Source organism: Neopsephotus bourkii, unplaced genomic scaffold (genome assembly GCF_033783945.1).
Source record: "Neopsephotus bourkii isolate Nb327-2 ecotype Australia unplaced genomic scaffold, CSIRO-AGI_Nbou_v1 NB_398, whole genome shotgun sequence".
Lineage (NCBI taxonomy): Eukaryota > Metazoa > Chordata > Aves > Psittaciformes > Psittacidae > Neopsephotus > Neopsephotus bourkii.
Genome location: NW_026900902.1, coordinates 1822086 through 1834420, shown reverse-complemented (window position 1 = coordinate 1834420; position 12335 = coordinate 1822086). Strand labels below are relative to the sequence as shown.

The following is a 12335-nucleotide window of genomic DNA, read 5'->3' as shown; positions in this document are numbered from 1 at the left end:
ATTCAGAAAATCATCACAGCAGCACAAGTGATGGTGACATATCACACATCTTGAAGTGTGAAGACTGCCCTCTTTATTGTTTCTTTGAAGCACAGAAAACAAAATTCAATTTGATGACAAAGACAAATGTTCTGAGCTGACCAGATAAAAACAACTTACTCTCACAAACAGACTGTCAGCAAATGAAGCAGGGTTGTCTACTTCAGTGAAAGCCGGTGGCCCTGTGCCCATAATCCTCCATCGTATATAAAGTATACTGGCCCCTCCAGACATCAGAAGAGTTATCCTGAAAAGCAGCCCCTTCTTTAACAGCCCAGCATTCTACAGGAAGGAAAGAAAGAAAAAATAAAGTCGGATAAAAAACATTATTTGTTATCTTCTCCATTACATTCTCATCCTTTTGGCCACTATCTCAGACGAGGCTATTCCTGGGCATTTTTGCTGTTAGAGTTGACATTATTTTTGCAGTTACTAGAAAGCTCTCAAACTTTACTATGCTTTCATTGCTGAACTGCAAAATACTTTTGGGAGCATTTTCATTTACTTCTCAATCAGAAAACTTTTTTATTCAAGAAGCTTCTCTTCTACAAATCCTCAGTAACTATAGCTGATGTAATTTTACACAGAAATTTCTGTTAAGGAATTTGAGAAGAATGTGGCCTTTAGGATATAGCATATTTAATTGGTCTTTTTAAAATGGACGTAGATGAGACACTTAGTGACATGGTTTAGTGGAGGTCTCGGCAGTCATGAGACAGAGGTTTGACTTGCTCTTAAAGGTCTTTTCCAATCTAGTTGATTCTATGATTCTGTGATTCTATGATTCTATGACTACTTTGTTAACTTTGCTTTGAATAGGTATATCCAGTTGACTATCACTATCACACAAAGTTTTTGTCCACTTAAATCTCTCTGGAGGTAAAATTACATATATATCACAAAAACCCAACATAGTTAGAAAGTGGGAGGAATTAGAAAATTAATTAAAATTTTCATAATTGCTACTGTGATTAAAAAGCTAATGACAGGCATAAATGAAAAGAAAAACTCTGTATACTGTAGAGATACTTTAAGCTTCACCAGCAGGTACTACACACAGGATAATCAGTAACTATACTGATAGCCTTGTCATAGCTTTGAGATGCAAATCCGAGCCTCCAGCATGATATCCAGACAGCAAAGTTAATTCAGGAAAAGTTAAGGTGAAAACAATATTCAGATGGGTTTTTCATATCTGTAGTTGACAATGGAGTCGTCATAAAATATTTAGCTGAACATGTAAGGCCACAGAATTTTGTAATGCTGATTTTACATGAAGTTAGCCTTTGTTCTCAAATGGTTACTTCCAACTTATACATCTCAGTAACCAAAGTCACTACAATGAGTATAATAAGAAAACCTTTTCTATAAAACTGTTTTTGGAAGAGAATTGTGCTACAAAGGAAAACTATGCAGTGACAATTTATAACTGCCTTATGATGGATTAACTACACAAAACCTCTTATCCCAAGCTTCATTTAACAGTACATGCAGCTTCTTAAAAGCCAGATTTCACAAACTGCCACAAAAATCTCTTAGTAGGCAGAATTTTAAAAGTGGAAGAAGTGGGGTTTTTTTAATTGTCTTTGATTTAGAGTTAACTAAAATCTGGCATGAAACTGAAACCTGTTTTAATAGAGAAGAAAAAAATCAGCAAGTATGAGAATTTAAGATCTGTCTTTAAACAAAACAAGAAGTCTTAGATACACTTCTATTAAAAAAGAAAGTAGCAGGGGGTAAAATTAATTGATTCTATTGAAAGAGGAAGAAAAAGGCTATGTAATGTTTTCTTTACCCAGACAGAACTGTTTAGAAGTCACAAACTGGAAACAAAACACTTTCAGCTCTCCATGCTTAAAAAGTTAACCTCCAAAATGTTTGATGCTGACACATTTAACAGAATCATAGAGTAGATCGGGTTGGAAGGAATCTAACATCATCTAGTCCAATCCTTTGCCATTGACAGGGACATCTTTCACTAGATCAGGTTGCTCAAAGCCCTGTCAAACCTGGCCTTGAACACTTCTCCAGGCAATCTGTTCCAGCGTCTCACCATCCTCATTGTAAAGAATTTATTACTGGTCAAACAGTGGAATAGGCTTCCTAGAGAGGTGTCAATGACCCAAGCCTGTCAGTGTTCAACAGACATGTTGTCAATGCTCTCAATAACATGATTTAACTTTTAGTCAGCCCTGAAGTGGTCAGGCAGTTGGACTGTAGATGACCAATGTAGGTCCCTTCCAACTGAAAATAATTCTATCCCATTCAATCTAGATCTGCCCTCTTTCAGTTTAAAACCATTGCCTCTTATCCTATCACTACATGCACTGGTAAAAAAAAAAATGTCTCCATTTTTTATATAAGCCTTTTTAAAGTATACTGAAGAGCTGCAATAAAGTCTTTCTGGAGCCTTCTCTTCTCCAAGCTGAACAACCCCAACTCTCTCAGCCTTTCTTCATAGGAGGGGTGCTTCATGCCTCTGACCTTTTTGTTGCCCTTCTCTGGATATGCTGTAACAGGTCCATGTCTTTCACCCACACCAGAAATGGATCTGGGGGATCTCACAAGAGCAGAGGGCCAGAATCACCTACCTTGACCTACTGGCCACATTTCTTTCTATGCAGTTCGGGATACAGTTGGCTTTCTAGGGTGCAAGCACACATTTCAGGCTCATATCCAATTCTTCTTCCACTAGGAGTCACCGAGTTCTTCTCCACAGGACTGCTCCAAATCCATACCCCAGTCTGTACTGATACCAGGGATTGCCCAACTCATGTGCAGAACCCTTGCACTTGGCCTTGAAGACCTTAATGAGGTTCACATGAGCTCAAGCTTGCCAAGGTCCATCTGGATGACACCCATTCCTTGCAACTGCACCATTCAGCTTTGTTTCATCTGTACTCAATTCCACTACGTCATTGATGAAGATATTAAATAGTAGTGGCCTAAGTATGAACTCTTTCCACTTGGGCATTGAACAATTGACTGTAATTCTTTGGATGTGGACATTCAACAAATTCTTTATCCATGTAACAGTCAATCAATCAAACATGTACCTCTCAGTTTTAGCAGCAAAATGTGGGGGACCATATCAGAGGCCTTAAATCCAGGTAGATGACATCGGTAGCTCTTCTCTTGTACACTGATGCAGTCACTCCATCGTACAAGGCCACCAGATTATTCAGGAACAATCTACCCTTGGTGAAGCCATACTGCCTCTCTCTAATCACCCTCATCTTTCATATGTTTTGACATAACTTAGAATCATAGAATAGTTCGGGTTGGAAAGGACCTTAAGATCATCAAGTTCCAACCCCCTGCCATGGGTAGGGACATGTCGCTCTAAACCATATCGCCCAAGGCCTCATCCAACCTGGCCTTGAACATTGCCAGGGATGGAGCATTCACAGCCTCCCTGGACAACCTATTCCAGTGCCTCACCACCCTAACAGGAATGAATTTCCTCCTTATATCCAATCTAAACTTCCCCTGTTTAAGTTTTAATCCATTACCCCTTGTCCTATCACTACAGTCCCTAATGAAGAGTCCCTCCCCAGCATCCCTATAGGCCCCCTTCCAGGAGGATTTGTTCCATGATCTTACTAGGCACTGATGTAAGGCTGACTGGCCACTTATTTTCAGGGTCATCTTTATTACCTTTTATTCCCATCACTTTAATTTTGAACTGACTCTGCTTTAATCTGCCACAGCTCTAGACTCTTTCCTTGTCATATGCTTGTTAACATTACTCATTATATAGCAAAATTCTCCAGCATTCTTAATTTACTGCCCTGGACCCCTCAGGTGTCCTTGGTCAAATCTACTGCTTCAGTTCCAGAGATTACATCTGCACTGATTTCCCTATGTAAATTTCTTTACAAAGGAATGTAAAAGCCCCATAGGACTTCTGCTACTCAGAAGTATCAACGAAAGTCAGAAATTTTATCCTTATTTGATCAGTGCTTACATATATATACATTTAAGGTACTAGGAATTGTCTCCTGTTTGGTAATCTGTATTCTTAAAAAAAAACAACAACCCAGTGTAATAGGGTCACATGGTTTAGTGTGAGGTGTCCCTGCCTATAAAGGGGGGTTGGAACTTGATGATCTTAAGGTCCTTTCCAACCTAACTATTCTATGATTCTAATACTTTAGTGGGATTGACAAAGTAGACATATTTTTTTTTATGTACTTTTTCAAATGTCTATTTCATTTGAGAATCTGAATAAACACCTCTCTTTACTCTGACCAAACTGTGTTAAACAACCATTTCAAATGTATAGCTACTGACCCTGGTGAATTTATTGCATCAAGCAGCAAACTTCCACACTATATTTCAACATATTGTTGAAAGAGGTGTGGAGTGGATTTCACTATCCAGTGCAAGTCTAATGCCATCCCATTACTACTCGTGTTGCTGCAAAGATGTCATAGCACAGACTGACTGAAAATACCTTTTTTTTTAAATTCTCAGCAACCACAAAACTGTCAGAAGTTGTTTGTCTTTTAGTACATGACTGTCTGAATGCACAGAGTGAACAAAACCTCTGAGGACTCACCTCCAACGACTTGTTCTTATGTAGTGACCTTTGAATAAGCTCCAAAACATTTAGCTTGTTAATCACCAGTGCATCAAACATTGCATTCAAGCCCTAAGCAACAAGAAGAAAAATAAGAGAATAGATGGAGCAGCTGACCACATCTTATATTTCACTTCTGCCGTGAGTTGTTGAGCATCTTAATTCTGATTCCAAACAAGTACAGAGATACATTGGTAGTAATGATAGCAAAATAGTAAATTAAAAACCTGAGCTCAGATGAGTAGAATATCATGTAACTGTAATGGGGTTTCTCCTGTTACATGGAATAACACTTCAGGGAATGCCATGTACCAGCAAGCTAGACCCCATATACATAGTCACAACAGTATTCTCCTTTCTGTCTTCTTTCCTAAATGTTCTGCAGCATAAATGCTGCAGTCAAAAGTAAGGCTTCTGTCAGTAAGGTGGAGTTTCTTTAAGCCTTCTACGTATTTTTTGCTGTGCAGCATGGTATCTTTTGACTGTCAGGTTTCAGAAATACTATTTTTAAAGGGTACATAAATTCTCACCAAAAAGGCTCTGAAAGATTTAACAAAGGTACCAGGATTGCTTTTCCTGAAATTATACTAAAACCCAGACCATATTTGGTGTGTGGCAGGACTCCACTTGCAGATACTGCCCCCAGGTAAGCAAGCAAAAAAAAAATAAAAATTTCCAGGGGTAATTCTGTTGAGGTGACCAATAAAACTCAAATTTAACATTTTCCCCACGTTTTTTCAATGTTTCAGTGATCACCAACCTTGACAGTTCTTGAATATTTAGCCTATACTCTAATAACTTTGGAAATTACCTCAATTTTCTAAAGACTAAACGGATAAAAACACAGCAAAATAGTTCTAAGTGAGGCAAAGAGTACACTAGGAGGCCTCAAGTCTCTTTCTAGCAGTCAAAGGGAGAAGACAGAAGAGAGGTTAGAGTATGGCATGGTTCCTTGTAGAAAAGCCACCTGGCAGTTAAAAGGTTTTTGGTTCACTAGCATGGAGATAGGAAGGCAAGAATCCTGCTGAAAAATACATTCAGCCTACAAGCAATCTTTCTAATATGTCATTCATCCTTTCACCCTCTGACCTGTGCCCCTCAGCACAACAATAAATATAATTATCCTAGCAATGCAAGAGCAAACAAAAAACCCAGATCAAATAACATTTCTGTGTCTGCTATTGCAAATAATTACTTCATACCACTAAAGGAAATAATTGCACCACGTTTTAAGATAATTCCTTATGTTTTGCTTACAGACATCTCTGAATAATACATCAGTCTACAAATATCTACTAAAAATAATGTCCTAAGGCAAGAAGTTTTCTGTGATTATTTCTTCCTTTTTCGTTAGAAAGGACAAGAAGGTCCTTGCTACAAAGAATTCTTCTGATTCTGTCGCGTTATGCCAGTTAAAAATTTGATTTATCTATAAAGACCTATGTATATAAAATGCAAAAATCACTGATGTAGCATTTCAGGTAGATGATTTGATCACTCAAAACAGAATGTCTTCACTGAAGTAATAAAAACCAAGAGCACAATGAAAATGAACAGTAACTGTATCTGTTTAGACAGGCAGATCCTTAAATAAGGGACATTAGGAAGAGATTCACTATTAGAAATGTATAAACAATGGGTATACTTCCAAAAGCAAGACGGTGTAGCTTTTAAAAATGCTCTCCTCAGTTATATCATTGTTCATAAGCTTTCCACAAGAGGTTTGTAGGCCTATCTCAAAAATTACATTCAAAACCAAGACCAATGGACATTATATGCATTAAAACTAACACTGTATATTTTTTAAATTTTGCAAAGCACTGAAGAGATATATGCAACCTGCTTACAAAGATAAAAAGAAGAATTCCAACAGATTGGCAGGGACACAAGACAGATCTACCAGAATAATGCTTTCTGTCGACATTAATTAGTTTTCTGAACAGAACAAAAAGGTGTGCATACGATTAGCTGTGGAACACATTCATCCTTATAGGCTTTACAACTGCACTTGACAGATGCTGAGGTCAAAATTCAGTCAATAAGAGGATTCTTACCAGTATTGTAATTCCTTGTTCTTTGCACAGCATGGCTATTGCGCCTAGGATAACACTCACCAACACCCAGAATATAGAAAAATTATGTCCTTCCTTATCTGTCAAAATAAAGCATGCCACAGTATTAGGTTTTTACATTTAAAGGTAAAGTTAGAAATCTAAATTAAAATTAGAATTTTAAAAACATACAGCATGTAATCTCACAGTCTTTTCTGTCAGTCAAGATCTGGATGCACAGACTTAAAAAGCATAGGGCACATCTTGCAATATGCTGGCATTTGTCCCTTTATTGCAGTCATTTTCTATTCTCAAAGACATCACAAATCTCCCTATTTGCTAGATGTTTTGGCCAGATTAATTAGAATGGCAGAAGCTTCACACAGTTTCCACAATTCATCATCTGCAAAGGTTAATTCCCAATATTTAAACACATTTATCATCCTTAGCCAGAGCTGTATCATTACTGGCCACTCTCTTCCAAGCCACCATAATAAGAAGGAATTCTTTCTCATAGTTACACATGAAGCATCACATATGCAAACTGTTTTAACTGTAGTCTTATCTACAAAGGCACAATGAGCTGCTTCTCCAGGGCTGCTGCATTTAGCAAGTACCTCATGTCATTTCATTAGCACTGCAATGGAATGCCATGGAGCTCAAAAATTTCAGCATCTGAGCAAAGAAGCAGTTAGTTCTTGCACTCAGGAAGCAGTTTTACAGCAGGGTGAGGAATGCTGGGGTTAAGAGATCAAGAGTACAGCTTCTGCTCAAAGAAAGAGTCTTTAAAGACTGCACCACGTAGCTGATTTTGGGTACTACAAGCAGGCATTTCTGAGATTAATATAACAATAAGACCTACTTCAGCCAAGGTACTATCACACAGAGTACATGGATACTTCACATAAAACATATCTGTCACAACCTCTACTCCACAGGTGCAAGCAACAGAAGGAAGTGCTCTGCTCATTCAGAGGCAGTTTCTTGGTTCAAGCAACATGGACTCTACAGGCATCACAAGAACCAATCTTTGACTTGGCACGTGAAAAAATAAAGTTGAACTCTACATTCACTAACTGGATCCCTTCCCTACTTTCCCCGATCTCTAGAGCAGTTCTTTCCTACTGCTAATGCAGGTTTGACCTCAGTACTTAAAAAGAACTTCAATAACGGTCTATGGGAAGGGTGAATGGCAGAAGTAGGCACCTACACCTAAGCTAGTATACTAGGCTTTCTTTCTCACTGGCTGAGAGAAGGGGACACCTTTAGGGATTAAGTTACCTAATTAAATGCAGTGGTCTGCCTTTCAGAGAAGTAGCTGATTCTTCACTGATTATAAAGGGAAACTAGTATACTAGCTCAGGTGTTGTTTGGTCAGATACAAATCATAACCACAAGTGTGCATGAAAAGGATCTGCTGACATTGGTCTCGTCTCTCATTTGAGGCAAACTACTTCGTTTGTGGCAGAGAGCAGAACTTTTCATAAAAATGTGTAGAAAACCAGGTTTGAGGTTGCTTCTAGCAGTCCTTTCTTATTTAAGACTTAAAGCTTCAACAGCGCAAGTATTAAGATGTTCGAGATTCATCACTGCAACACCCAGCAGGCATTTGTTCCTTCTCCCTCCACTCCAAATTATAGCCTCACACTTAGCATCAGAGGTGCAGATGTTATAAAGTTAAAAGAAACCCATCTGAAGGAAAGAAGCCATACGATCTCAACAACACCAGTACAAAACATGGAAATACAAAGTACACAACGACTGAAGTAAAGAAACACTGCAACTAAGAAAAAAAATGTAATGGGGAAACTCCAGTTCACATGAGTTATACCAAACAATGAGGGTTGGATTGGAGTTCATAGGGGAAGAGGGTTCAAAATTCGCTCTAAGAGTACTGCTAAGAATAAAAGGAACCTGTCCTAAATACATCCTTGAAGGAGCTCTTCAACTCTTCAGATTCTGTAATACAACAGACTGTTCAGCCAATACAACAGCCAGTTCAGCCAGTTCTTGAGATTCAGTGGGTTTTTTTGTTTGTTTGCTTGGTGGGTTTGTTAGTTTGTTTAATGTAGAAATAAACTCTCTACATAGAATGCAAAGATGGAAGGCAAAGTAATTGACTGTATTCACAAATTGACAATCAGCCAATCTTGGTAAGTGCAAAAGGGAGAACAGTGAACAAACCCAATGGACTTCACTGAGTTCACTGAAATATCTTTCTTCTACTGAGAGATGTCTTCTTCCCAGAATCAAATATTGGTGGAAAGTAAGTCAGAGCAACTAAGCACTTCTCAGAGAAGCAGTTTTCAGTACACAAATACAAATGATCTTAACATAGAAGCTAGTGGGAAGTATATATAGTAAGAGACCAGCTGGTGATTCACAAATGCTTTGATGATTCAAAATGTTAAGAGTAATAAGAAAAAAGGAACTAGGTCAAATTATCAAGAACAAGTGTAACAGCAGCACACACACAGAAACAAACTCAGAAGGCTCACATCATAAAATGAGAAAAGGTAATGTATGTGAAGAACAAAACCCACAATTCCTTAGATATATTTGTAAGAAGAGCCGCAACAAGGAAGGAGTTATTCCAATACTCAGTGGGAAAGTAAATGAACAGTGCCAAGAAAACAGTAGTGTTCTCTGCCTTTTTGCTTCATTTTTTCACAATGAGGTCAGCTGCAACCAGGTAGTAAGCCCACCACCAGCAGATAGGGAGCAAGAACAAAAAGCAACAACAGTGAACTATAAGACTTTATAGAGAAGTTTATCTATTTTAACTTACAACAATTGGTTAAATTTCCTCCAACAGGTCCTGTGCAACCCAGAGTAATCTCTACTGTTACCTCTGAGAAATCATGAAGAACACATGAGAATCCAGAAGCTTCAAATAAAATAAAACAATGCCAACATGCCTACTTTTAAAGAAGAGATACAAAAGGATAAGCTAAAGAAACAAAACAGTAAGCTGATTAGTCAAAATTAGCCAGAAGAAAACCCAAAATAGTGAGACAAACTATTTCTTAGGTGAACCTCTAAGACATAAAAGGATACGATTAACTCTTTAACAAAGACATACAGGTTTGTGCAGCCTCAGCAAGTCTGCGTGTGACACAAAACTGGAAGGAGTGGCTGACAGAGCAGAGGACCATGCTGCCATCCAGAAGGACCTCGACAGGTTGGAGAAATGGGCTAGCAGTAACCTCATCAAATTCAACAAGGAGAATTGCAAAATCCTGCACCTAGAGAGGAACAACTCCAGGCACCATACATGCTGGGGATCACCCAGCTGGAAAGCCGTTGGCAGACAAGGACATGAGAATCCTGGTGCACACCACATTTATTGAACATGAGTCAGCAATGTGCCCTTGCAGGAAAGAGGATTAATGGTATCCTGGGCTACATTAGACAAAACCTTGCCAATAGGCCAAGGGAGAGGATCCTTTTCCTCTACTTAGCACTGGTGAGGCCACACCTGGAGCAGTGTGTCCAGTTCTGTGCTTCCCAGTACATGAGAGCCATGGACATACTGGAGTAAGTCCAACAAAGGGCCAGTAAGATGACAAAGGGACTGGAACACATCCCCTGTAGGAAAAGGCTGCGAGCTGGGACTGTTCAGGCTGGAGAAGGCTGAGGGTGATCACATCAGTGTACATAAATACCTGAATGGAGGGTGCAAAGAGGACAGAGCAAGGCTGTTTTCAGTGGTGCCCAGTGCCAGGACCAGAGAAAATAGGCATAAACTGAGTTGAAACTTAAACAGGGGAGAATCAGGCTGAATAGAAGGAAGAAATTCTTTATTGTCAGGGTGGTGAGATGCTGGAACAGGCTGCCCAAGGAAGTTCTGAATGTGCCATCCCTGGCAGTGTTCAAGGCCAGACTGGACAGAGTTTTGGGAAACATGGTCTGGTGGAAAGTGTCCCTGCCCATGGCAGGGGGGGTGGAACTAGATGATCTTAAGACTCTTTCCAACCCTAACCATTCTATGACTCTTTGATACTGACGCACAAGAGGTGCTGTCTGAACATAAGGAAACGCCTTTTACTCAGAGGGTGACCAAGCACTGGCACAAGGTGCCCAGAGATGTTATGGAGTCTCCATCCTTGGAGATATTCAGAAGCTGTCTGGACATGGTCATGTACAACCAGCTTTAGGTGACCTGTTTGAGCAGGTCAGCTCAGATGCCCTTGAGGTCCCTTCCAACCTTGTTGGTCCCTTTCCAACATTCTGTGATTTTGTGACCTAGATCTCCTTCTGAAAACCAGCATCTGTCTTTGCTTTCTTTTGCAGCCTCAAAAGGTCAATAAAGTCATACATACAGTTGCAATACTATGAAAATTTATCAGTGATTAAACTTCAAAGAGAAAGAATTTCAATTATGAAACGCTTTATCTTGTGATGCTCCTGAGTCAGTACACACAACACTCCCTCCCCCACCCCAGTTTACAGAAATCTCAGTGAACTAGGCTGGAAAAATAGATACAAAAGACCATAATCCAGCAATGCCTTCCTTTTTTCTTTTTAACAGTGATTTGAAAATGTATAGCACTGCATAAGTGCTAATTATTATGAGATACACATGTGCCAACAGAAGTAATCAGTCTAACAAAGCACATTCCCCTAATACAGTGCTGCTTCCCACCAGAAGAATGTTGTGTCAGAAAACGAAACCAATCTTTCATTGGCACCTGTGCCTGGTTGAAAGTGGTACACCATATTGTGAGTGGGCACTGTGCCACTCTAACAGATGGACAAAATAGTAACCATGTCAAAGAAACAGAGTACTTGCCTTTAAAAAAAAAAAAACAAAAACAAAAACACAAAAAATAAAACAACAACTATAGAAATAAATTGTTTCTATACAAAACCAAAAAGCATTGCTCACACAGTCCCTTCTTTAGGAGGGCTTTAAGTCTGAAAGTTGAGGGGATACAATGAAATACCCATAGAAACTAGAAACAACCCACAAGGGCTCCTCTAGGTAGGCTGCCAGATTCCAGTATAAGCATTCCTAGAGCATACACAAAATTTTTTACAGCATGGAATTGACTAATCCTTAATTTATGAGGAGCCTATTGATGATACACCTCAACTCTGTCTTCCTAATGCTAATTCTATTTTGAGAGACCTTATCTTGCAGTTTCCTAAATCCACAAGTCAAATGAAAACAAATTTCTTCAAAGTTAGGGATATGAAGAAAATACTTCATTTAGAGTGCCAAGATTAGTCTTATTTTTAAGTCAATGTAACAATATCCCAAATTATTATTACCAATGCAAACACTGAGGCATTCTGCATCCCCTTCTTCAAAGCTAATTGAGCATCTTAAGGCTTATCCAGGTGACAGCTTGGAGCAGTTTAAGTAGTCACCATTTTCGGGTGAAACCCTGTAACCAGTTCTGTGAAAGCACCTGCTCTTTTGAAAGCTGAAGCAAAGTATGTTGAGCTCCTGCAGAAATGTTTAATTGAAATAGATCAAATGCTTGTATAATCCATTAACATGCTTTCCCTAAGGGGATGGCATCTACCAACTAAACTATTAGAAAATATTCATCTAACCAAGTTCTAAGAATTGCATGCTTGTGAATTGCTAAGCAAAGGAGGAAGAATTATCTAGTCCTAAAAGATCATATACGAATACACTGTTAGAACTGACTTAA

The 12335-nt window shown here is 38.9% G+C and overlaps 1 protein-coding gene across 3 annotated transcripts in view; it reads right to left on the bottom strand.

Moving 5' to 3' along the window:
* Window positions 1-12335, bottom strand: part of TMTC4 (transmembrane O-mannosyltransferase targeting cadherins 4) — a 49770-nt gene that overhangs the window by 18634 nt on the left and 18801 nt on the right. For all 3 annotated transcript variants that reach the window (XM_061349288.1, XM_061349287.1, XM_061349289.1), the window contains 3 exons: window positions 6676-6773; window positions 4601-4693; window positions 160-321 (listed from right to left, as the gene is read on the bottom strand). In XM_061349288.1, coding sequence (XP_061205272.1) covers window positions 160-321; window positions 4601-4693; window positions 6676-6773 — 353 coding nt within the window. The remainder of the gene's footprint in view (window positions 1-159; window positions 322-4600; window positions 4694-6675; window positions 6774-12335) is intronic.